The sequence below is a fragment of the Bos mutus genome, chromosome 12 (assembly GCF_027580195.1).
Source record: "Bos mutus isolate GX-2022 chromosome 12, NWIPB_WYAK_1.1, whole genome shotgun sequence".
NCBI lineage: Eukaryota > Metazoa > Chordata > Mammalia > Artiodactyla > Bovidae > Bos > Bos mutus.
In genome coordinates this window covers 34426466-34453073 of record NC_091628.1, presented here as the reverse complement: position 1 = coordinate 34453073, position 26608 = coordinate 34426466, and the positions used below count along the sequence as shown (strand labels likewise).

Below are 26608 nucleotides of genomic sequence, written 5' to 3'. Positions count from 1 at the left end.
GGGTCAGTCTAGTGAATTATTGAACCCAAGGGAAGGGGTTCTGGGAACCCCTGAATTTGTATTTGGGGTGTCTCAGGGATCCCATTCCCACAGGCACCTGAAGTGGAGGCGATCCCGCAGGACTGTCTGTGACATGGGGTCTGTGCTAACTCTGGTAAGTTAAGTGTCACAATCAACTTAACATGCTGGACTCCCAGGAGGTCCTGGAGAATTAGGGAACCGATCATTTTGGAGAGACAACTCAATCCCCATCCTCATTGGGTTGTTGACATTCATCTTAGATGTCCTGGCCACTCTGACACTGCCAGGTGGCCAGAACACTCTCCCAGCCTCAGTGGAGAGACTGACATGGGAGCAGCACTGAGAGGTCAGTGGGGGGCCTCCTCCATGCAGCCCTCCTGGCAGCCTCGTCGCTCACCTGGGTGGTGACCACAAACTGTAGTGGGCCTTCCTGCCTCTGCTCCTGTCCTCCCCACAGCAGCTGGAGGGATCCTTTTACAAAGGAAGTCAGATTATGCCTCTCCCCACAGTGGGTCCCCATCTCCTTCACGCTTCCTCTTTAACTGTGACTTCAGCTCCCTGCCCCTAAGCCCCTCCCCCACCAGCCCACCAGCCTCCTCCCTGTTCTTGGAACATTCCAGGCAGCACCCACCTACAAGATCTACACAGTCTGGAACATTCTTCCCCTAAAGAGCTTATGACTAATTCCCTCACCTCCTTCAAGTGTCTGCTCAAATGTCACTTCCAAGAGATTTGTCTTGACTATCCTATTTAAAACTGTGAGTGACACACGTTCCTGTGAAACCCCGTAGACTCCCACCTCCTTTTCATGCTCACTGGTCTTTTGTTCCATCGTGTGAGGTACGACTTAGTGACTAAACAACAACAAAAATGAGGTACCCTGTAATTTAATTATGTATTAGGTTTATTGTGTACTTTCTGTCTTCCCCCTGTTGGAGTAGAAAATTCATCAGAGTCAATACCTACATCCATTTCATTCGCTTACATATTCTAAAAGCCTGGCCTAATAAATGCCCCACATACGTTAGCTAAAGGAATGACTTTGTGATGAGCAGGACCCTATAGGGTCTTCCCAAAACAGACCTCCATCGCTGTCTCAGCAGGTCCTCCGCCTGCCTTTGTCTGTAGAAAAACTGTAGGCTCTTATGTTTTTCCCTGAGTCCCAAAGAGTAAATTTAACCAGAAAAGTGAGAAAATGCAGGAAGAAAGGAAACAGTCAAGCAAGACAAAATAATAGTTTAGTCGCTGAACAAAGTTGAAGATCTTTAGTTCCACCTCAAGGGCTGTAGAGGATATTCTGAGCCTTGTCCTTTGAGCTGTTTTGCAACTGCTGAATGAAACCCCACCAGGTGGGAGAAGTTAACTGCACACTGTCCAGAAGCACACAGACCCCAGATGAGTTGAAACCAGGTTGATTATGCTGACCCTGATTACCTTACCATCAACAAAATCAGAAGAAATGTCCATGAGCCGACCACACAGCCCATGTCCCCTCCTTCACCCTGTCTTTATGAACCTGTCCCTGAAAGCTTTCAGGGAGTTCAGACTTAAGCACCAGCTTGCCTGGAGTTCTCGCTTGCAGTGAATGCTGCCCTTTCCTTCACCTTGACCCCGGGGTCAGCACACTTGCCTTACTGCATATGGGACTCGCCTTACTACGTGTGGGTGAGAGGATTTGTTTGGTTCAGTAACAGTTAGTGTGGAGGGTCCTAACTGAAAGGCTGCACTGTGGTCCCCTGGGAAGGTGGACACTGGACACCGGATGGACCCTGGAAGAAGAGAGGCTGGTCCAGCCATTCTGGGCTTGTACCTGACCAGGGCTCTGTCTCTCTCCTTGACCAAACTTCAGAAGCTCCTCTGAGCTCTCTTTTCAATGAGTCTCATCCTCGGGCTCTATCTTTGAACGGCCTGGCCCAGTTTTAGCAAGAATCCCGCTGTCAGTGTAGCGAGACCTCCTCCCTCTTGAGGTCTGAGTAGCCTCCATGTCTGACCAAAGTCCTCCCCACCCACCCATGACATCTGAGCACCCTGGCCTGCTGTCAGCAAGTCAGTTCAGCCGGGGTCCCTGCCCTTGATGTCCCATTAATTTGCCATCCACTGACTCCCCTCTCTGTGCTCAGTGGCTGTAAATACCCAGCTCTCTATGCTGTATTCCAAGTTAAGCCAGATCTCTTCCACAGTTGCAATAGGTATTAAGTCTTAAAAAAGACTTCCTTACTATTTTAATAAGTGTCAGCATAATTTTTTCTTTAAAACCCTGTGAGTTTGAACAAGTCACATAAATTCAGTTTTCTCATTTCATCTCATCAATCCACTAAGATAGGATCTTTCAGATATTGTCACCAGCCTGAATCAACCCCAAATGGACCAAGCGCTTTAGCACCCTGAACTTAGAACTGTTTCTTCAGCACCTTAGGGGACAGGTTCCCCAAATCTGGTCCACCTCTCCGTATCCTGGAATCTGCTCTTTGCACAGTAACACACTGACACTCCAGAGGTCCCCTGGACACAATGGAAGGGAACCAGTCCCAAAGTACCCTTCAACAAGGGAGACCCGGGACTTCCCTGATGGTCCACAGGGAAGGGGACCCAGGTTCCGTCCCTGGTCAGGGAACTAGAGCCCACATGCAACTTAGAGTTCACATGCCCTAACTACAGAGTTCACATACTGCAACTAAAGATCTCTCATGCTGCAACTAAGATGCATTGCAGCTAAATAAGTTTTTTTTAAGTAATACCAACTCAATTTTAAGGTTAATATTCAGATGGTATAGTCAATAATATGCCTGCTTTTATCTTGACACAACATTTTAAACTGCTTATCACATAGATAATCTTCTTTTCCTGAATACTCACATAAATCCAGTGGGCTGGGAAGGCTCTGCATGTTAACACAGTGGGTAAGAGCAAGCCTTACAGCCTACACACGCCCCCTGAGCACTCAGTTACAGCGCCTAAGATCAAGCCCACCCCAGATCCTTTTTAGCTTTAAAAATTATTATCTTGCCCCTTAACAAAAAGACCAGGCAATCAAGTTTTACACAGTAAGGGTCTTAATGAGACAAGTTTTAAATATCTTAATAAAAATGTGTTTATAAAATAATCTTAAGATGCTTTGATGATGAACATATACTCTGTGTATTTATAAATGCTGTTGTATGCGGTCACTGACATTTTAGCTTTAAGGAAATTATAAGTTCTGAGGAAATTCTAAAGAGCCCAAAGCCTACAGGATGTAAATCTCTGCAAAGATATTCTCAAAGGTAATTTATACCTTGTTCTAGCTAAAAATAGGCTTGAGCACCTAGTGACTGCAAAGATGATCCAATCTGTTGGGTTTTTTTCACTGTCTCTTAGATGCTTCAAGTCAATCTTAATTGTTGAAAATATATGCTTAGTGTCAGCATCAAAATGTCTGTGTCATCACTGCTATTTAAAATAAATTTATACATGAAATTATTTCTAACAAATCTACTAACTGATAAGCTGAATGAAAATGAGTTAACATTTAATTGGGAAAAAAATCTACTTTCAAAACAAGAGGAAAGCACTATATGGAAGCAGTTTGCTGCTGCTGCTGCTAAGTCACTTCAGTCGTGTCCAACTCTGTATGATCCCATAGACGGCAGCCCACCAGGCTCCCCTGTCCCTGGGATTCTCCAGGCAAGAATACTGGAGTGGGTTGCCATTTCCTTCTCCAATGCATGAAAGTGAAAAGTGAAAGTGAAGTCGCTCAGTCGTGTCCCACTCTTAGCGACCCCATGGACTGCAGCCTACCAGGCTCCTCCATCCATGGGATTTTCCAGGCAAGAGTACTGGAGTGGGGTGCCATTGCCTTCTCCGATGGAAGCAATTTAGAAGGTTAAAAAAGAAAGAAAGAAAAAATCCACAGAAAATACTGTGATATCATTTGTATGATGCTATATGAGGGTTCCTCTATCAAGCTTAAAGAATTTAGTGTCAGAAATAGCGAGAAAATTCATCTCAGATGACTTCTTATAATATTAGAAATAATCAAAAGTTCCAGTTTGTCAAAACTCAAACCCATTAAGTAGTCTCTGTTCCTGTGTTATTCTCACATTTGAATAACAATCGTCACAAGTTAATCCTGATTTGTTAAGAAGTAAGTTCAATTGAAAAAGTTACTCTTGAACTTCCTCTGTCTAATGAATAAAGGTTTTCAAAAGGTAAATGAGAAAAACAAATATTGGGTTTTCCCAATGTTTCAAATTGGAAAATCAAATTTAAAAAGTCCTTTTATTCATCGATGTCATTGGATTACAAGATGTGAGGACTTACCTGGTCTCTATGGCCCTAACTTTTCGATTATTGAACACACTATTTGAATACAGCCATCAAAAATCAATGAAAGAGTTTTTTGTTATAAGAAAAAAGGAACACAGAGAAATTTAAAGGGTAATTCTACATATCACTGATACTATATGTTTTTGCATATACCCTCAAGCTTATAAAATAAGTTCCTATAAAACAGCAACTAAATTTGCTGAAAGGAGCAAATGTTATCTTTCATCTTCATAGTTTATAAAGGAAAAGCAGAGAGTCCTCTCTTCTCTTAGCTTATCTGATACAATTCCAGGTACTTGACAGTTGTTATTTAATATTTTCCAAATAATCACAGGCCAGTGAAAGGCACCGATACATACATTTTATGAGGGAGAAAATAGGACACATCGAGTCAACTGTCCACTGTAAGAGCCACACCAGGAAACAGAACCCAGAACCATCTGGGAAATGGAAGGAATGATCGTCAACCCACGGGGCAAGTGTTATCCGCACAATCCCCATTTGAACCAATGTGTCTGGGGTTGATTCACTTTTACCTCAAGAGAGCTTCCCTCTGTTTTTGCCAACGAATGTTTCCTATGTGAAAACTCAGCAAGCCTTGAATCTCAGTGCAAAGTGCCGTAATTTAAAACATTCACTCATTTACCTATTATCCTGGGTCTCCATTATCACTTGTCTTCGAATATCTGTCTGGGAAAACCATGAAAATATTTTTCCTCCTTCCAAGTCGTTCCCATAAGCGTGGACTCCAGTCCAGCTTGTCTGGCCAGCAGAAAGACTGTTTCCCCCTCAGCGTCCATTCATCATCTGATGTGGGAAAGCATCGCTGTGTTTGGTGTCTGCGCTCCTTACAGCAGGGCTCTCCAGTCTCAGTGTCACCTCCCTGGGTTACGCCTGCTGATCAGCAGCCCACGGGCCTTCTTCAGGTAAAACTGATCAGCTAAAGGGTTCTGGCTTTTCCCCCCCAAAAAAGAGGAGCTATTTTCATCTGAGAACCTTCCTTATTTCTTTCTGCAGGAAGTGGGAAAGATGTTGTGGATGTTCTTGGGCCCCGTGCTCCTCGCCCTCATCTCAGCAGACGTACGATACTCCCTGGCGAGTGCCCTTCTTCTTGCTCTGGTGACACCTGCATCTTGGCATCACTTCTGGGATCCTGAAAGAAAAACCAAGGAAAGGTTAAAAAGGAGTAGGGGAAAGTCCTCCAGTAAAGGCACAGAGGAGGCAGCTCCTCGTGGCTGACAGCCACAGTGCTGAGCTCCAGGGACTTTCTAATTATAAGCTGCTGCTTGCGTCGGAGCCCTGCCTAGGAGCATGGCACTTGGTCTCCGCTCACCACCAGTAGATACATGTCGTAACCGCACACGGCCGTCACTATAAATAAAAATACATCCACTTAGTTTCATGTTCTCACTCCCTACACATTTCTCCTTATCCCTCCAATTCCCTGGCTTCGTCCAAGTGGAATATGTGCTTCGCACAATGTACCTTTTCTCAGGAACAGTACCCCAAGACCCAAACCTATGACTTTATACATTATAACACATCTGAAAATGAAACATCTATGTTTAATAAAAGAGTATCTTACTAGCAATATGCTTAAGAACCATGGGTGCCTGCAAGAGTCTAACATGTTAAGAAATAAACTAGAAGGAAAAAATGACAAACTTGGACAATCAGACTAAGCCAGAGGGGTGTATGAGACTGAATTTTCTACCCACTCCTGCAAGTATCATGGTTACAAATCCTTTATAATGTCCAAGGCATGACAAGTCTTAGACATGATGGCATTTCTTTGGGGGAGACAGCTGTGTGAAAGCAGGAAACTTTCACACATCTAAGAAATAGCAACTCTGCTGGCGGTGAGGGGAGACCAGGCACCATGCTCCTAGGCAGGGCTCCGATGCAACCAGCAGTTTATAATTAGAAAGTCCCTGGAGCTCAGAACCACGGAGCTTAGAAACACCAAGCTAAGTGGCGGTATTTCAGATGCTCGACTAGAAAGTGAGGGGCGGAAAACGAGAAAACCAGCTGCTGACTTATTCTGTTTTTGCTACCCAGCAATGTTGCCTTATGGAGAAGGCACTGGCACCCCACTCCAGTACTCTTCCCTGGAAAATCCCATGGACAGAGGAGCCTGGGAGGCTGCAGTCCATGGGGTCGCTAAGAGTGGGACACGACTGAGCAACTTCACTTTCACTTTTCACTTTCGTGCATTGGAGAAGGAAATGGTAACCCACTCCAGTATTCTTGCCTGGAGAATCCCAGGGACAGTGGAGCCTGGTGGGCTGCCGTCTATGGGGTCACACAGAGTCGGAAATGACTGAAGCGACTTAGCAGCAGCAGCAGCAGCAATGTTGCCTTGTAGACAAAAGTAATGTAGAGATCATAATCTAAGCTATATTTAGATCACTATAGATTCTTGGATTCATGAAAACCCAGGGAAGAAACTGAAGACTTGCTGCAAATTCTTCCCCAAACACTTCCCTAGTGACTTGATACCATAAAAATATCCTGGGTGCCATGAGTGAGTGAGATTAATGGAAACAAACCCATCCAAAATCTTATTCCTCTTTTATACGAAATCGTATATGAAATGGGCTTCCCTTGTGGCTCAGCTGGTAAAGAATCTGCCTGCAATGCGGAAGACCTGGGTTCAATCCCTGGGTTGGGAACACCCCCTGGAGAAGGGAAAGGCTGCCCACTCCAGTATTATGGCTTGGAGAATTCCATGGACTGTATAGTCCATGGGGTTGCAGAGTCAGACACAACTGAGAGACTATCATTTTCATTTTCTGTCATCTGGGATGTTAACTAACCTTGTATCACCTGGCACATTTGACAAACTTGCTAACAGCAAAGAGCCTCATGGCAAATTATTGTAACTTTCCTCCAGATGGACAATGGATCATCGTTACAAAAAAAAAAATTCTTTGGGTCATTTTTCCTAAATAACTCTGAGCTGTAATGAATGCACATCACACACGTTTTTCTGCCATCATTTCTAGCAGGATACAGCGACTTTCCCCAGCATATTACTATGGTCAGGATACCATCTTTCTCCTGACCCCTACTGAGCTGCTGTCTGAACGGTTTTGTCGAAGGGAGAAATGCACTGAAGATGTGCCCCCCTGCACCCACACTGGGACCCAAGGACCACCACGTTCTAACCACTCATGACCGCTCGCTAGCAATCCCATCTTCAGTTTTAGTATAACTTCTGTTATGAAATCTGACCCACGATTTGGAATTCCAGAAACTATTTCCCTTTTTTGGACACTGAACCATTTGTACATGTGAGTGTCCCCAGGACTTGTCTTAATCCCTGATTATTCAAAACTCACCCTCTGCGGCTGAACAACTATACTTGCCAGTGACCATGCAAGTGGGTAAGAGAAGGTAGTGAACTGCCTGGGACATCAGTTTCCCAAATGACAGTCACAAATTATAGTCATTTCATAATGTTTCTCATATTTGAGATGCAGCATACCATTCTGAGGATCTTTGGCCTACTATGTATCACCTCTTTGATTATTTACTTAATGTTTTTCTTTCTTAAAATAACTCTCTACTTAAATATATTATAAAAGGAAACTTTCCACCCACAATATAAATGGAAACCCAGCACCACTTTCCACAAATAGAGGGTAGCTCTAAAAATAAACAAAAGGAATCTTATTAAATTCTGATTGAAAGCAAGTGCCCACGAAAAACACTGAGGCTTTGACTTGCTCCTTCTTCATTATAGAGGGGGTTTTGTAGATTTATGGGACATTTCTTTGGAAGGAAAATTATGACCAACCTAGATAGCATATTCAAAAGCAGAGACATTACTTTGCCAACAAAAGTCCGTCTAGTCAAGGCTATGGTTTTTCCTGTGGTCATGTATGGATGTGAGAGTTGGACTGTGAAGAAGGCTGAGTGCCAAGAACTGATGCTTTTGAACTGTGGTGTTGGAGAAGACTCTTGAGAGTCCGTTGGACTGCAAGGAGATCCAACCAGTCCATTCTGAGGAGATCAGCCCTGGGATTTCTTTGGAAGGAATGATGCTAAAGCTGAAACTCCAATACTTTGGCCACCTCATGTGAAGAGTTGACTCATTGGAAAAGACTCTGATGCTGGGAGGGATTGGGGGCAGGAGAAGGGGACGACAGAGTGTGAGATGACTGGATGGCATCACTGACTCGATGGACATGAGTCTGAGTGAACTCTGGGAATTGGTGATGGACAGGGAGGCTTGGCATGCTGCGATTCATGGGGTCGCAAAGAGTCGGACACAACTGAGCGACTGAACTCAACTGAACTGATTATTTATTTAAAATATTTCTCCTGTTCCTTTCTTTCTTTCTTCTGCTGACATTTTCATCACTAGTGTGTTATGCTGCTGAACTGAACTGAACTGATGGGACATTTACTGCCTTCAATAATTTCATTCAGGAAAATGAATGACTGAAAATTAAGTATCCATTTCAAGACCTTAGAAAAAAGATTACGGGGATAAATCCAAAGAAAATAAGATTGAGAGTAGATAAGAGTAGAATTAACAAAATAGAAAACAAAGATACAATGGAAAAGTGAGTTATTTTAAAAGTCTAATAAAATTGGCCAATTTGCAGCAAGACTGATCAAGATAAAAGAAGTAATATACATAATATATACATATATATAGGGATGAAAGTGGGATGCATCAGGAATTTAAAAGATAACAGAATATTATTTTTTAAACTTCATTTATTTATTTATTTGTGGTCATGCCATGTGGCTTGCAAGCTCTTACATCTCCTACCAGTAATGGCTACATTCTGTGCTTCCCAGATGGCACTAGTGGTAAAGAACCTTCCTGTCAATGCAGGAGATGTAAGAGACGTGGGTTCGATCCCTGGGTCAGGAAGATCCCCTGGAGTAGGAAATGGCAACCCACTCCAGTATTCTTGACTGGAAAATCCCATAGACAAGAGGAGCCTGTCCAGATACAGTCCATGGGGTCTGACAGTCCATGGGGTCACAAAGAGTTGGACATGACTGAAGTGACTTAGCACGTCACCAGGAATTGAACTCAGACCCGAGCAGTGAAAGTGCAGAGTCCTAACCACTGGACCACCAGGGAATCCCCTAAAAATAACTCTAAGGTAATGAATTTTCAACTTTTGAAAATAGACTAAGTATTGAAAAAATATAAAGTACCAGACAAATTCAAGAAACAAGTCAATCCAAAATAGTTTCATTCACTGATATTTAAAATCTCTCCAAAGGGAAAACATTAGGCTAGATGGTTTTACTGGAAAGATATACCAAATATTCAATAAGCAAGGTAACTCTAAAACAACAAAGTCCACCAGAAAACATAAAAACAAACAATATGCCCAAAAATGTCATCTGTCTGATAATATTCCCAAATCCAGTTATCTAAACCAGACTGGCATAATATGGAAAAGGAAAATTACTGGCCAATGTCATTCATGAACACAGATGCAAAAATTCTAAATACATATTAGCAAGCTGAATATAGCATATATAGTATAATACAAGATAATAGTTTATGACCTAATTGATTGGGCTTATCAGAGGATCAAATTCCATACCCATTAAAGACCTTCTGTCAAATAGGAAAGAAAACAAAAAACATTTAGTAAAGAGGAAATAGATGGGAACTTCTTACTGAGCAAACCTCACACCGGGCTATCTCAGTGTCTAGTAAACACTTCACTGGACAGGGACAGAAGGTGGGGGAATCATCACCTTTCACAGGTGGGACATTCAAAAAGTATTTCAGACAAGTCAATAGAATTAATGATAGAGTTGATCCAGATTACTGATAGAAGTTCAACTGTAGTTCTACACACCAGCAAAAGTTTTTTTAAGGTATTTTTAGAGACAACCATTTATAATACCAAGAAAAAAAAAGTTACCTTGGAATAATTATAACAAAAAACTTGTATAAAAAGTTTAGGTAGAAAATCTATAAACTTGAACAAAAGACACCCTTTAAAAATGGTGATATGTACATGATGCAGGGCAGGAAGGATCAATATCACTGAAATGCCCCCTCTCCTCCAATTGGTCTTTTAATTCAAAGACATTCCAATCAAAATCCCAACAACCTTTCAAAATAATATTTGAAATTCTAAAAGTTCTATGGGAAACCAAGGGGGTAAAAATAAAGACAGTTTTTCAGAAGTATGAGGGGAAAGACTTGCTTTGCTAAATAGAAACTGTAATGTAAAACTATAATACCTGAGTTGGTATGGTATTCAAACAGAAACAATCAAAGGGTATAAAGCTCAGAAACAGATCCTTGCATTAATGGAAACTTGATAGGTGACAGAGGTGTTGGTAGAGTACAGTGGGGAAAGCTGGACCATTCAAGAAATGTTACTGGGACAAGTGCTTACCCACCTGGAAATAGAAATGTATTTGAACCTCACAGTGCACACAAGTATCAATTCCAGGTGATTAAGGGCATCAGTGAGACAGTCAAACCGTAAGGTTTCTAGAAAGAAATTGAACCCAATATCCTCATGACCTCAGGGTAGAAATGAACTCTTTAAACAGCAGATAGAAAGCACGAACCACAGAAGAAAAAGATGACTACATTCAAACCACATTAAAAAGATGAACATCTCAAGCTACGCACATCAGGAGAACATACTTGCCACACAAATAATCAACAGAGAACTCTTGAAGATAAAAAATAAACTACCTCAAAAGAAAGTGGGCAAAAGAGTCTAATTTATACATACTCTTTTGCCCAAATTTGCTACCTCAATTGTATCTCATTATTAAATGGTATTTCCATTTAATAATGGTAAAAATTAAATGTCTTCTATACTGTGTCTCCAGCATGGGATAATGTTGAAAATACATTTATAACATGATAGAGTAGTATATAATGACAGCTTTGTTTGAAGTAGTATCTTTAATATCTTTCATTTATTATCATAATAGCTGCTCATTAAGAATGAGGTACGGATGGACTAATAGACTCAACAAACAAGGTTTTTAAAAAGAGGAAGAGGCAAAAAGGGGAGGGGAGGCAAGGAGAGAAGAGATTTGCAGAAAGGGTCACCCTTGCATTGCAACCTCATTTTTGCTGCCTTTGTGAGGAGCATCTAGAGAAGGCAATGGCACCCCACTCCAGTACTCTTGCCTGGAAAATACCATGCACAGAGGAGCCTGGTAGGCTGCAGTCCATGGGGTCACTAAGAGTCAGACATGACTGAGCGACTTCACTTTCACTTTTTACTTTCATGCATTGGTGAAGAAAATGGCAACCCACTCCAGTGTTCTTGCCTGGAGAATCCCAGGGATGGCGGGGCCTGGTGGGCTGCCGTCTATGGGGTCACAGAGAGTCGGACACAACTGAAGCGACTTAGCAGCAGCAGTGAGGAGCATCTATTCCGTCCCTAAACACCACTCATGCCCTCTCTTCTTATCAAGGTATGCACCCAAGGCCTTGTGAAACCACCCTGAGAACTTACTCCCCAAGCATTCAAAGTATTCCTCAGGGTTCCCAAGACCCCCTCGGTACCAAATAGATCCTTCTTCATTCATATGAAATTCTGCACATGGTATTTAAATAATACTATTTATTTAATAGTATTAAATAGGGGAGAAAAATTTGCTACCTCCAATTGTATCTCTTTGGCATGAGAATGAATTTGGGCTGATAAGCCACATAGATGGACCTGGAGGTTATCATACTAAGTGAAGTAAGTCAGAAAGGAAAAGACAGATACCATATGACATCACTTATATGTGGAATCTAAAATGTCACACAAGTGAACTTATTTACGAACAGACTGATAAATGTAGAGAACAGACCTGTGATTGTTAATAGAAAGGCAGTCAGGGAGGGATGGACTGGGAGTTTTGGGGTTAGTAGATGCAAATTAGGACTTCTCTCATAGCTCAGTAGGTAAAGAATATGTCTGCAATGCCAGAGATCTGGGTTTGATTTCTGGGTCGGGAAGATCCTCTGGAGAAGGAAATGGCAACCCACTCCACTATTCTCACCTGGAGAATCCCATGGACAGAGGAGCATGGCAGGCATTCATGGCATCACAACAGTTGGACACAACTTAGCAACTAAATCACCACAGATGCAAACCGTTATATATAGGATGAATAAACTACAAGGTCCTACTGTGCAGCACGGGGAACTATATTCAATACCCTGTGATAAAGCATCATGGAAAAGAATGTATATATTTATGCATGTATAATTGACTCACTTTATCACCTAAGGACTGGTTTCCCTTAGGATTGACTGGTTGGATCTCCTTGCCGTCCAAGGGCCTCTCAAGAGTCTTCTCCAACACCACGGTTCAAAAGCATCAATTCTTTGGTGCTCAGCTTTCTCTATGGTCCTTCGCTCACATCCATGCATGACTACTGGAAAATTTAGGCTGATGCTTTGTAAGGCCCCAAAGACTCAGGAAGAAGCTTTGACCTTCTCACTAACTATCTACAGGAACACAGAGCGTCTATTCCAGGATGGGCCATCGCCGTACAGAACTGTGGTATGAACTAGGCACACGGACAGGGAGGACCCTGCAGAGTCTGTCTGCTGCAGTTCGCCTGTGTCCCATTGTCACTGCCTGGTCCAGCAAACAGCTGTTTACCAAACGTTTGCTTTCCTATCTTCGGGTCAGTTGCCTTCCTCCCCTTTGAAGTCCCAAACCACTACCGCCATTACCCTGTCTTTAGCTGAAGATGGTACTTAAGTTGAGGGCTCTGGCCATTTCAGTGAATTACTCAGTCCCTGGGTCTCTCCATGTATCCGTGCTTGTCACTCAGTCGTGTCTGACTCTTTGCGACCCCATGGACTGTAGCCTGCCAGGCTCCTCTGTCCATGGGATTTTCTAGTCAAGACTACTGGAATGGGCTGCCATTTCATTCTTCAGGGGATCCTCCCAACCCAGGGATTGAACCTGGGTCTCCTGCATTGCAGGCAGATTCTTTACCATCTAAGCCAGACTCCTTAATAAAATTTTGTTTGATTTTCTCATCTTACTCCTCAGACAAAGCAGAACTTAGAAGGTAGATGAAAATTCTTCCTTATAGTTTCCTCATTTTATAGGTTAAGACACCAAAGCTAAAAGAGGTTAGGGGCTGTGCCCACAGCCTATGGGTGAGGAGAAGGGGACAAGATGACAGATGTCCTCAGGACCTGTCAATGTCAGTTACTGAGACATTAATTCTGCAGGTGGGGTGCGAGACAGCAAGTGTGTCACACCTTCAAGAGCATCTGGGGACACCAGGAAGTGACCCGCCCCAGCAGACCTCTCCACCCCACGTAGGGGATTTCAACAATAAACCAGGCTACTTTCACAGAATAACACTGAAAAACATAGAGCACATCAACGTTTACAAAGCCTCTGTTACATATTATTTTACTTATTCTCATGATTACTTTGTGCTAATCCAAGATCAAAATATATAGACAAAAGAAATATTAAAATGTCTTAATTCTCAATATGTGATTCACACACACACACTCACACCTTTATTCAATTCAACAAATATCCATTTCTTGGTGTGCAGTGGCCAAACAGTCTATATATGAAGATAAATGAACACATCTCTCCCTATAATTAAGTGTGTGTGTGTGTGTGTGTGTGTGTGTGTTAGTCGTTCAGTCATATCCAACTCTTTGTGACCCCATGGACTGTAGCCCACCAGGCTTCTCTGTCCATGGGATTCTCCAGGCAAGAATACTAGGGTGGAGTGCCATTCCCTGCTCCAAATTAAGTGTATATTTATTGCTATTTCATCCTTATTGTTTTAAACCATAGAAATGTTTTGTTCCTTGCTGACTATCACTATATAGGATTTTTATACTCTTATGTTTAATGTTTCTATTGTATATAAATCTCCATCTGATAATGAATCCATTTTTGAGTGCTTCAGTATACCACACGTTTACTTCTATAAATCCTTTACAATGACAATACATGGAAGATAAAAGCTACTAGCCTTTCCTATGGCATCTAATATGATTGAACAGCAGTCTAATGCAATTTTAAACATAAGAAATATAAACATTCAAGCTATCCATACTAATAAATTTGACAGTTCCTCAATAAGAAAAATCAAATTAATCATGATATGTTAAATCTAGGGTTTTTTTTTTTTTTTACTGCTTTCATGATAATTTTGTCTTTATTTCATTAACATGGTCAAGAATATCAGAACATCCTAAATTTTGAATACAGTGGAAATGTTACTGATAGTAAAACTGTAATGTAGTGTGGTGAGATTACGTTGCAGAGGTGCAGTGTTTTTAATTTGTTAGAGTGGTTTTATAGATACTGTCTTGTTTCAGTCTCATAAGAGCCTAGTGATTTGGTAGCAAATTAAGGAAATTGGTGTCCAGGAAAGTCAAGCACCATCTCAAGGACTTAAACTAAGGCTTTTACTCTATCCCTTACCTTAGTCCTGCTATTGCCTGCCGGACACAATACAGACGCTGAACTATTATGTCCTCTGCCCATACGTTTCCCCAAAGGGGAAGTCGGCTGCCCCTCTCATATCACTGAAGGTGGAGGCCACGGCCTGGGACTCACATAATCTCTCGTGCCCTGCCTTCCTCACGGTGGCCCAGGACAGCTGGCCCCATCCACACAGAGTCATCGCAAAGACCAGCCTGAACAACATCTATAAGTACCTAATGAACTGCAGGCCAGTCCCGCACATACGAGATGCCAGTCTTTGCTCATGGAATATTCTCTAACACACGAAGGGACATGACAAGCTCATGGTCTCTGCCCACTGACCCTTGTCCTTCTCTCACGCATCAGGGGCCAAACAGTTGGTGGCCTACAGTGGCGATTAAGGAACCGGCCTGGTGGTCAGCCCTGGCCAGCTGTGGAATCCACGCATTTGGCCTCATCGCCCGAAGCTACTGCCCGCCGCTAATACGAACACTGTGTGTCCATCCAGCAAAAGTGCCCTGCTTTGGCAGCCCAGGCTTTCCCATGGCAGGCGGGGTTGGCACCATGTATGATCTCATTCAAGGAGCAGGAAAGAAACATGCCAGCTCCACTTACCAGGGTGAACGTTTCTTTGAGTTGCTCTACTTGAAACAGAAACAGGTCAGACACCCAGGGTTTAAATCATGACCACGTGACCGAGGGCCGTGTCTAAGGAAGTGGGGACTCGAGAGGGCCCCTCCCCCTTCACTGTTCTCAACAACCCTGAGCTCTACCTGTCTCAACCACACCAGTCTCCCTAGAAACAGTCTTTTCACCCCTTTATAGCAAAGACTCAAGCCAGAAGAGACTTCAGTGACCTCTTGCGAATAGAACACACATTTCTCTAAAGATGGGAATTAAAAATCAGTATTACTTTTCATCATGCTCAATCAGACACATTCACACACAGCTTAATCCTCTATGATGTGCTGAAAAATTCACCCTTGAAAGTCCCTAACATTACAGAAACAAGGAGCCAGTGCAGACAGACTCCTGACCCACAGGAGCCTTCACTGGAATTACCCTCGGAATAACAGTATTGCTCTCCTTGCTGTCAGAGCAAAACATGAGTCAGCACTGACTTGAAAAAGGCATCTTTGCAAAACAGAGAAGTCAGATTAATTCACCTTATAAATCAAGAGCCCAAAATGTAAGACAAAGGAAGAATTGCAGCCATTCTTAATAACAGAACTGCCTGGGCACGGTCTACTGGAGAGAAGGTCATGGTCACTAGAACCATTACATGACCCCAGATAAACATCCCTGAAATGGAAGATTTACATAATACGCTTTACAGAGCCCAGACGTGGAGTTAAAGGTAACAGATACTTATTATGTAGGACGCTTGATGGTGTGTCCTGTGTGCCTGCTCGGTCATGTCTGACTCTTTGTGACCCCATGGACTGCAGGTTCCTCTGTCCATGGGGATTCTCCAGGCAAGAGCACTGGAGTGGGTTGCCATTTGCTTCTCCATGGGATCTTCCCAACCCAGGGATTGAACCCGTGTCTTGAGTCTGCTGCACTGCAGGTAGATCTTTTACCACTGGCACCAGCTGGGAAGTCCTCATGTGTGTACGTGTATGTGTGTGCAATTAAAGATTTCCAGTAGAATGTACTGCATAAAAAATACCGTATATCAAATCTAATAAGAAAAATGTATAAATTATCTGCTCAAGTGTCCCAAGTGTTCTCTTCTGTGTTATACAAACCTTCCTTGTCTTTGCAAGAAGGTCCTCCAGAATGTCTTGTTCACCTTTGCCTCCCCTGGTCAGATGCAAGGCCGTGGATACAGAAGGTATTCAATAGAGAATGAATCATATCATCACTCTGGCCATTTCCAGGTAACAAGAGACATCTGTACGTTCACAGCATGTCTTGAATCGAGCGGATCTAGTGTCAGCATTTGGTCCATCAGAGGGTGGAGCTAATTGTTGGAGACAAGGATCTGGAGGGGCTACCACTGGAATAAGCTCCCTGGAGTCTCAGATTGACCTTTAAAAGCTCAATTATCTTCCAAGTTTATACAAAATTAATATGCCGTATGGGTGAATTGTATTAGTATGTGAATGATATCTCAATAAAACTTTTACCTTTTTTTTAGATTTTTTTTTAATGTGGACCGTTTTTAAGTCTTTATTGAATTCATTACAATATTGCTTCAGTTTTATGTTTTAGTTTTCTGGCCTCGAGGATCTTAGCTCCCAGGCCAGATATGGAACCCCTGCCACCTGCACTGGAAGGTGACGTCTTAACCCACTGGACCATTAGGGAAGTCCCTCAGTAAAGCTTTTAAAAATCATACATTAAAGATAGATTATATGATTGAAGCAGATCGCATTTGATATTATCTAATACTATTATCTGACTTTTTGAAGGGAAAAGTAATATGCACTCACTCACTGGAAAACTCAAGTTTCTCTAGAAGCCTTGGGGAGGGGACTTTGCCCACGTGACATCTGACAGTGGTGGGATGGGGGGAGAGGGGTGCGGCCATTGAGCATTTAAGGAGGAGGAAGTTGAGTCCATTTAAGAGGAAAATGAGTCCATTTAAGGAGGAAAATGGTCACTGAGTCCATTTAAGGAGGAGGAAATTGAGCCTCTGCAAGACGAAGCATCACAGCTAGTCTCACATGCAGTCAGTTTTAAACCATGTTATCTGACTCCAAATAAATACATTTAAAATCTTGGGTATTTTTTTCAGTCATTAGCAGGGCCTCTGAGGAACATGAGGTGACTAGGACACACTCTTCAGGATCAGAATCTTCTTAGGATAATCATGTGGTTTAAACATTTCATAGACAAAAGCTTTAGTCAATAAACCCAGGGAGATGCTTGGCATATTATACAAAATTGATGAAGACTGGATGTAATTTATATTGTAAGTTTAAAAACCTAACAAGTTAGTATCTTTATGCCCAATGAAATGAAATGAAATATTAGTTACTCAGTTGTGTTCAACTCTTTTCGATCCCACGGACTGTAGCCCACCAGGCTCCTGTGTCCATGGGATTCTCCAGGCAAGAATACTGGAGTGGGTTACCATTTCCTTCTCCAATGAAGTAACCATTATTTATCAAGTAAGGTTCTGCTTACATAAGGGTGCCAGATTTAGCAAGTAAAAATATGCCTAGTTTAATTTGAATTTCAAACAAATAATTTTTTTAGATTATGTTTATCTTATACAATAGTTTCTGTAATTCATCTGGTAACCCTATTAGGACTTTTTTAATGGTTAAATGCATCATTGCATTAAAAACAAGGAGAAAGACTGAACCTCTATTCATATGGTAAAACAGTACACAAATTCCAGATGCAGCAAAAATCCAAACTTCTCTCTAGGACTTAGTACTTTAATGAAATAAGAAGTTCTATGAAGTTTAAATCATCACCCATAAAAATATTCAAGCAGCTTTGACTTTTTTTTTTTAATGTCATTTCAGAACACGTGAAAAAGCTATGTGAACAGCAGAGCCCATATTTTCTGGACTAGACGACAGACTGGTGGTCTCAGCCAGAGCAAAATACTGAAAACAGACGTTTGTCTGGATGGAACATTGCTGTAAGTGAATCACCAATGTCCCTGACAAGACAGAGAAGCCCTGTGGCATCCTGGGCTTCACATGGCCATGACCTCTGGGTGCCCTGATGCAGGGCCCCATGGTGCAGGGGTCAGTATTCAGGGAGGGGCGCTGATCTCAGCGTTCACTGACGTCCAGTGAGAAAAGCGAAACTGGAGACTGTCCCATCAACCCCCTCTTTCTACAAATCAGGAATGGTCAGGCCTCTACTCTGTCTTAATTTTACATTTAATAATGTGCAAAATGGGCTGCCTGCTTCATAAGGCTGCTGTGAGAATGGAGAGGCAACAAGCATTAAATCGTGGAATTTGATGGAATAATTGTTATAAACTGAGTATGTCAGGCCTTGAAGGAAATGTAAAGATGGTCTACACCATACATCTCACCTCAGAGCTGAGGTTAAATGGCTCTCCAATTAGCACAGAGAGAAGCCAAGGCTGAGACAGGGCCACACCCCTGGTTCCCAGGCCGTGGCCCTTCCCACTTTGTCGTGTCTCCTGAGGCACGGGTACAATGGCCCATCCTGACTGCAGTCTGACACAAGGCGCTCAGTGTGGTGTTTCAGGGAGGCAAAGGTGGCGAGGAGAAAGGAGAAAGGCACGTAAAATAGAAACGAAAGCAGTCCCAGCATGGGCAGTAGGAAAAGCAGGTTACCACCCTGGTTGTCCACCATCAGAACCACCAGAGGAACTGTTCCCATTTCCAGTTTGGCGCCCTTTACATCATTCTCTTAGCGGTCCTCAGTTGGACTCACTGCAAGACTATCGATGTTCTCAATTCTGCCATCACTCAGGACTTAAAGGGACCTAGGGAAAGGGATGGGCCCTTCCTCCTCCAGCAGAACACGCCTGTGCCGACATGGAAATGTCTGCATCACTTTTACAAGAGATCCTTCCCTCTGCTCTCTCAGTCGTGTCCAACTCACCACAACCCCATGGACTGTAGCCCGCCAGGCTCCTCTATCCGTGGGATTCTCCAGGCACGAATACTGGAATGGGTTGCCATGCCTTCCTCCAGGAGATCTTCCCAACCCAGGGATCAAACCCATGTTATCTGCATTGGCAGGGGGATTCTTTTACCACTGAGCCACTTGGGAAGCCCTAAGGGATCCTTATGAAGTACTGAGTATGTTTTATGTACTCAGAGGTGATTAAGAAGCACTTGGTCACACGATCGTTTCAAAATCCATTCCTTCAGGGACACGGTAGAGAACCCTCTTTAGCCTGCTTCCCCATTGATGGGTGGACAGGTAGCTAGAAGAATTGAATGGGAAAATGACAAAACATCCCCTGAGTAGCTACATCTGTGCCAAGGATGGTGCTGGGTGCCTTCAGACAAACTGGCTCATCTCAATCCTAGAAAACTGTGTGAACAATTGCCATCATTTTTAGCATAGGAAGGAACTGAGGCTCACAGAAGCTGAGGGGGTTTTCAGGGGTCTGCAGAGCTGAGATCTGAACCCAAGTCTTCTGATAGCAAACCCAGCGTAGAGCAACATGAGATGTGCTGATGTAAGCTGCTGCTGCTGCTGCTAAGTCGATTCGTGTCTGACTCTGTGCGACCCCATAGACGGCAGCCCACCAGGCTTCCCCGTCCCTGGGATTCTCCAGGCAAGAACACTGGAGTGGGTTGCCATTTCCTTCTCCAATGCATGAAAGTGAAAAGTGAAAGTGAAGTCGCTCAGTCGTCTCCGACTCTTCTCGACCCCATGGACTGCAGCCCACCAGGCTCCTCCGTCCATGGGATTTTCTAGGCAAGAGTACTGGAGTGGGGTGCCATTGCCTTCTACTGATGTAAGCTAACCTTCTCTTAAAGTAAGGCTGTCATGAGGCTTCCCTTCCTATCATGTGAAGAACAGAAAACACCATTTTAATCATGGAAAAGATCTCGAAAACCAAACAAGGAGCCAGGAAGATATGAGAGTATGGTTGGTTTGAAAGAGAAACTGAAGGAGCCTTGACCTCGACAGAAAAGGAGCAGTTTGGCCAGGCAAAAAGCCAAAAAGGTAAAGAAAGGATGAAGGGACGGCCACGGGAGGAAGGAGGACAAGGAACTGGGTGTCATTTGTCCATGATGAGAAAGAAGACTTTGCGGCAAGATTAGGGACAGACAGCCGGTTAGTCCTGAGTAAAACCAGTGGGACGTGATGCCCATGCACTAACCTAATACATGCCTGGTTATCCATGTATACAGCTTTAAGAACCAACATGCGAGATCTGCCTTCCAAGTGACAAATAAAATGAGGTTGAGGATCTATCACTCCCATCCGCACTGGAGAAGTCAGAGCTCCCTGGGTTATAACTCCAGGGAGCACATGGGGTTGACCTGCATTCCGCCTTTTATCCAAACGGGCTCTCCTCACACAGGGAAGACAAAGTCACACAAAATTCAAGCCCAAACACTGGCACGTCAGAAACAAACCTAGCCCTCTTCACCGAGGTATCAACCTTGTTTTAAGAAACAGAAAAGGAGCGAGAGATTTTTCGTTGTTGTTAAAACTGGGATACTCTTTCTAAGAATTTAAGGATCACTGATTAAAATATAATTTAATAACTGTGGAAAACGTGGTCCACTCAAAGCAGGGTGTTCCAATATTGCTATGTAAGATAACTGGGTGATATGTGTGGACTCATTTCAGGGCGTGCAGTTTAAAGAACAATTGCTCTACATCAGGCTGGAAGGCACTTGGGGGATCCCGCTTTACAATTCAACAGGACACTCCCGGGCCCACACTCCACGTTACAGCAAAGGATCCTTTGTGAGCAGACCCAGAAGCCTTGCTGGAAATGAAAATGACAAAGCCGGGCTGTCTGAGCATCTCGGCGGGGGCGGGTCGCCTCGCCCACCGCCGCAGGCCGAGGCCCAGACTAGGGGGAGAGGAGAAAGAGACCCTTCCTCACCGCGGCCAGGGGCGCTCCAGGAGCGCCCCAGTCCTCTCCAAAGACGGCTCCCCCATCGGCCGCAGGGCCCGGCGCCTCCCCCCGCCCCGCGGGGCCCGCACTCCCGGGGCCCCCGCCGGGCCCCCAGCCGGGGCCTCACACGCTCACCGGGGCTGCCAGGGCCGCGTCCGCCCTTTGTTGTCCTTGTGTCCCGTCAGCGGGTCCGGCGCGACTGACCCCGCAGCCGCGCTGGTCCAGGCCCCGAGCCGGTGCCGCAGTCAGCAGCCCGCCCTCCCCACCCGCACGCATGCTTTTTTTTTTTTTTTTTTTTTTAAAGAGATAGAACCATCCCCAACCTCCGGTGTCGATAATGCTGCACCAGGCTGCCTGCTGGCTTGGGCTGGTGACACAGACCACAGAGAGCCCGCTGTCCCTTCTCTTCTGACTGCAGAGATTCATTCGGAGGGAGGCACGGCTGCAGGAGGTCATCTCCGCTGGACCCTGGGAGACCTAGCGCGTCGGTTACCTTAGACAAGTTTTTAGCGGGTGGCATTTTCCCACGGAAAACAGAGTCCCTGTCCATGTCCAGTCTGGAAATCCTGTAATTTACTAGAATCACCTAGAAAAATACCAGCTGCATACTTGCTGCTGAAATGCAATAAATACACCATGTGTGCCTTGCAGGTTCTAGCTCACACAGTGGTTTCTGTATTTTATTTGGATTTGAGTAGGAGGTCCCAAAGGTTAAAAAAAAAAAAAATTCACTCAAAATACTTTGTAAACTGTGAAATGCTCTCCAGCTGTCAGAGGCGCTGTTTTCATTGTTACTGTCAGTTGAGTAATAAAAATACTGTAACAATAGATCAGATAGGATCTATCTCCTTTCTTCCTACAAGAGGGGCATGTGAAATCCCAGGAAAGTCTGTGTTTATAGACAGCCCTCCCCTCCATGCCTTGGGTGGGTGTGCTATGCTCCTCCGTCCAGGTTCATCCATGTTCCATGCGGACCAGCCCACGTCCCCAGTGGGATCTGCATTGGAGGATTATCTGGGCACAGATGGAGCATCCAAGCTCCGGGCTGCTTTACCCCAAAGGAAAATTGCTAACTCAGCTCAGCAAAGTCTAGAACTCTCCCTGGGGAGACCAAGCAGGCCCCCAGTGTCAGAATCAGCCCAGAGCAAAGCCACCTGCCTCTCTGCAAAGCAGCCGTGTGCAGGCTGCCCTCAGGACACCAAACTGCTCGCAGGGAGTCCTTGGCAATTTTCGCCTCGAGGAGTTAGATGTGTACATAGTGTCCTAGGACTTGATCGGGAGCGTTTGGTCCTAGAATAATCACCAGGTAAGGACAGAGGACAGGCTCCTACTGGGGGAAAGCGTGACTGGGGAACCCTTTTCCCCTGATTCTCACTGTGGTGCCATGTGGGTCACCAGTCACCTCTGGAGGTAAGCCTGACCCCTCAGTTCTTTTTTTTTTTTTAATTGGAGGATAATTGCTTTACAATATTGTGTTGGTTTCTGCCATACAACAGCGTGAATCAGCCCTAGGCATACAAATGTCCCCTCCCTCTGAAAGGTCCCTCCCACTTCTCACCAGGTTCCATCCCTCTAGGTTGTCACTGAGCTCCCTGGGTTATACAGTGAATTTCCACAGGCTCTCATTTTGTGCATGTGAGTATGTTTAGTGTGCGTGCTTCCATGCTACTCTCTCCATTCGTCCCACGCTGTCCTTCCCTCACTGCGTCCACACATCTGTTCTCTCTGTCTGCGTCTCCGCTGCTGCCCTGCAAATGGGTTCATTAGTACCATCTTTCTAGATTCCATACGCATGCGTTAATATACAGTATTCACTCTGTATAACAGGCTCTAGGTTCATTCACCTCATTAGAACTGACTCAAATGCCTTCCTTTTATTGGCTGAGTAATGTTCCCTCAGTACCAACAGCATCGTTTCCATGGTCACAAGATGAATGAAGCCACATGGACCATAGGTAGGTGCTGGGAAAATCTTCAATTGCTTGTTCCCCTAGGGTGATCATCTGCCCATAACTCTGAACTGTTAGATAAGCTCTAAGTGTTTGTAACTCCCCACTCCCCCACCTGCCAAAGAAAAGGGGTCCCTAAGAAGATGGATTTCTTTTGCACCAGGTAGGAGAGTGGGGACCCAAGTAGCAGAAGCTCAGAAGTGAGCCCAGTCGTACTGACCTAGCTGGAAAGTCCTCAGGAGCCAGGATCCAAGGAGAGGGAGAGCTGAGTTGTTGAGGGGAGCCGAGAGAGAGCTGGAGGGGGCCAGGCACGGGGAGGGAAGCTGAGTGTTTCTACGAGGATGGAGGCTTTGGGGAGAGACATAGAGAGTGAATTTCCAGGAAATTGTGCTGTATGAAGCTCCTGCAGTGTCATTCTGTCCTGCCTCCCTGAAGCAGGAGCAAACCTTTGGTGAGACTGTCCCATCTCTCCTTACCCTCTGCAGTGGGTTTGGGATCCCTCAGAACCTGCCACAGTACTGAGTCAGCGCCAGGAGCAAGAAAACATTGGGGTGTCAGAGATGTTTCTGCAGGGGATGCGGAATCTGTCCCCAGGGGCTGGAGACCCCCCGGCAAGGACTTCCCTGTGCTGTGGCCTCCTCCTGGAGACCCCTGCCCCTAAGCAAGTCCCTCCTGCCCTCTGACCTCTGTCTCTCCTTCTGTGTCGATATGGCCACCACCAAGAACAGACTTTCTCCACCCCGAGCCTGGTGGTGGTGGTTTAGTTGCTGTTGCTGCAGCTGCTAAGTCGCTTCAGTCGTGTCCGACTCTGTGCGACCCCATAGACGGCAGCCCACCAGGCCCCACCGTCCCTGGGATTCTCCAGGCAAGAACACTGAAGTGGGTTGCCATTTCCTCCTCCAATGCATGAAAGTGAAAAGTGAAAGTGAAGTCGCTCAGTGGTGTCCGACTCTTCGAGACCCCATGGACTACAGCCTACCAGGCTCCTCCATCCATGGGATTTTCCAGGCAAGAGTACTGGAGTGGGGTGCCATTGCCTCCTCCGTTAGTTGCTGAGTCGTGTCCAACTCTTTGTGACCCCATGGACTATAGCCCACCAGACTCCTCTGTCCATGGAATTCTCCAGGCAAGAATACTGGAGTGGGTTGCCATTTCCTCCTCCAGGGGATCTTCCCTACCCAGGGATTGAACACAGGCCTCCTACATTGTAGGCAGTTTCTTTACCGACGAAGCCACCGAAGAGGCCCCAACTGTTTCTTTGTGTGTGTGTGTGTGTGTGTGTGTGTGTGTGTGCTTAGTTGCTCAGTTGTGTCCAATTTCTTTGCTGTATCTCAAATACATTCTTTATTCATCAAAAGTGCCTCCTCAGAGCAGGTGTAGACAGGAATCGGGGTCCTGGGCTCTGCCTGCTGTCTGTGTCTGCACAAGTGCGATCAGTTACATCAAGTCCCAGATTTTGTGCCATTGCTCATCCAGTGATAGTTTTGCAATCAAATGACAACACCTAGATTTTTTTTCTTAAATGACAGTTATTGCCTTATGCTAATTAGCCAGGCAATGTGGGTTTATTTTAGAAAATATGACAAATATAACCCATTATCCTACCATCTAACATAACTGCTCTTCATCATTTGATATATTTCATATATGTTGTTGTTTAGTCACTAAATCGTGTCTGACTCTTTGTGACCCCATGGACTGTAGCCCTCCAAGCTGCTCTATCCTTGGAATTCTCCAGGCAAGAATACTGGAGTGGGTTGCTATTTCTTCCTCCAGGGAACTCCCTGACCCAGGGATCAAACTCGCATCTCCTGCGTCTCTTGGGTTGGCAGGAGGATTCTTTACAACTGAGTCAACTGGGAAGCCATATTTTATATACACACACACACACACACACACACATATAAATTTTGTATCTGGTTTTCCCACTTAAATTATGCTAATAGTTCCCTTTTTTTATTCTTTGAGAACATATTTGTAATGCCTGCATCATAGCACTTTTTACAGTGATAATATAACTTGACCAGTTGATTCCCTATTGTTGGATTTCAGGTTGTCATGCATAGTTTTCAGAAAGGTTAAACCATTCCCCCACCTGCTCACACTGCATAAAAGGGCCCAGTGGAATCCTGGTTATGCAGAATCCACCTGAAGAAGTTTCAACGCCTCCATGAGCTTCCACTGTCATGACATTTACAGACGATTCCCTGTGGTTTTATGCCCATCCTGCAGGTTCCTGTACCCACGTGGGTCAAGCGTGTGGGGACCTCCAACCCCACTGTCCAGATGCACCAGCTGTTAACTTTATGTGTTCAGTTAAACTGTTAAATTCCTGGTATGTTCATTATGTATGGATGTTGTTGTCAGAGGATTTAGACTGTGTCATAAAATGTTAAGGAATCGAAGGCTTCCAGATAATTAGTGATCATGGATCTCCTGCATTCAGGTCCATGACTGACTGTTGGTGCACACACGTCTCCACCTCACCTCAAGCTGACCCCTGGAAATGGCATATGACAGTGTTCTCTGGAGCCACCCTTGCCCAGAACCAGAAGGCTTAGCCAGAGGGGAAGCTGTGGCCACTTGTCTGGGACTTTTAAAGAGCTGGCACCACCACCCTCTAGCTTCTTCTGGAAGATTCCCAGACGCGGGTCTCACCATGGTTCACTTTTCTCTCCAGCCACACTTGGGGCCCAACCCCTCTGCCCACATGGCCTGCATGGCCGAACTCAAAGTTCTATACGTGTCAGATGTGTATTGACTCGGAAATGGTCGCTCAGCCTGAGAGCTGTCCGCTCCATCTCGGCACCTGCTCATACTTTTGGAGTCTTAGCTTGCATGTCCTTGTCCAAGACTCTGCTGGGTCATATGTGTACATGACCAGGCTTCTCGTCTCAACAGCTGCTGTTGGCAGCTTAGCAAGCAGGCCTGGCTTCCCAGGGGGTGCTAGTGGTAAAGAATCTGCCTGCAATGCAGGCGACACAAGAGACGAAGTTTCGATCCCTGGATCTGGAAGATCCCTTGGAGGAGGAAATGGCAAACCCACCCCAGTGTTCTTGCCTGGAGAATCTCATAGACAGAGGAGCCTGGTGGGCTACAGTCCATGGGGTTGCGAAGAGTCAGACACAACCGAGCAACTGAGCACACAGATGGCTTCAACCCTGTAACTGAGCCAGGGTCTAATCAAGTCACCTATGCTTTTGACCTTCTGTTTCTTCATCTGTGAAATGGGAATACTACCTTCCAGTGTGGGAGTAGGCCGTCCTCAGCATATAGTTAATAATCTCTAGCTCTTCAAATTGTAGAGGTTATTAATTTTGTATATTTCCTGCTTTAAGACACTTTCCCAGTTTGAGAAGTATTACTTAAGACGT

The 26608-nt window shown here is 44.7% G+C and overlaps 1 protein-coding gene across 1 annotated transcript in view; it reads right to left on the bottom strand.

Annotated features, from left to right (window-relative positions):
• The window catches only part of SACS (sacsin molecular chaperone), an 81377-nt gene extending 59832 nt beyond the window's left edge, over nt 1-21545 (bottom strand). Inside the window, 2 exon segments of the mRNA XM_070380520.1 lie at nt 4973-5479; nt 21421-21545. Of these exon segments, the coding sequence (XP_070236621.1) occupies nt 4973-4992 (20 nt within the window). The 5' untranslated portion in view covers nt 4993-5479; nt 21421-21545.
• Between the last annotated feature and the right edge of the window lie 5063 nt (nt 21546-26608).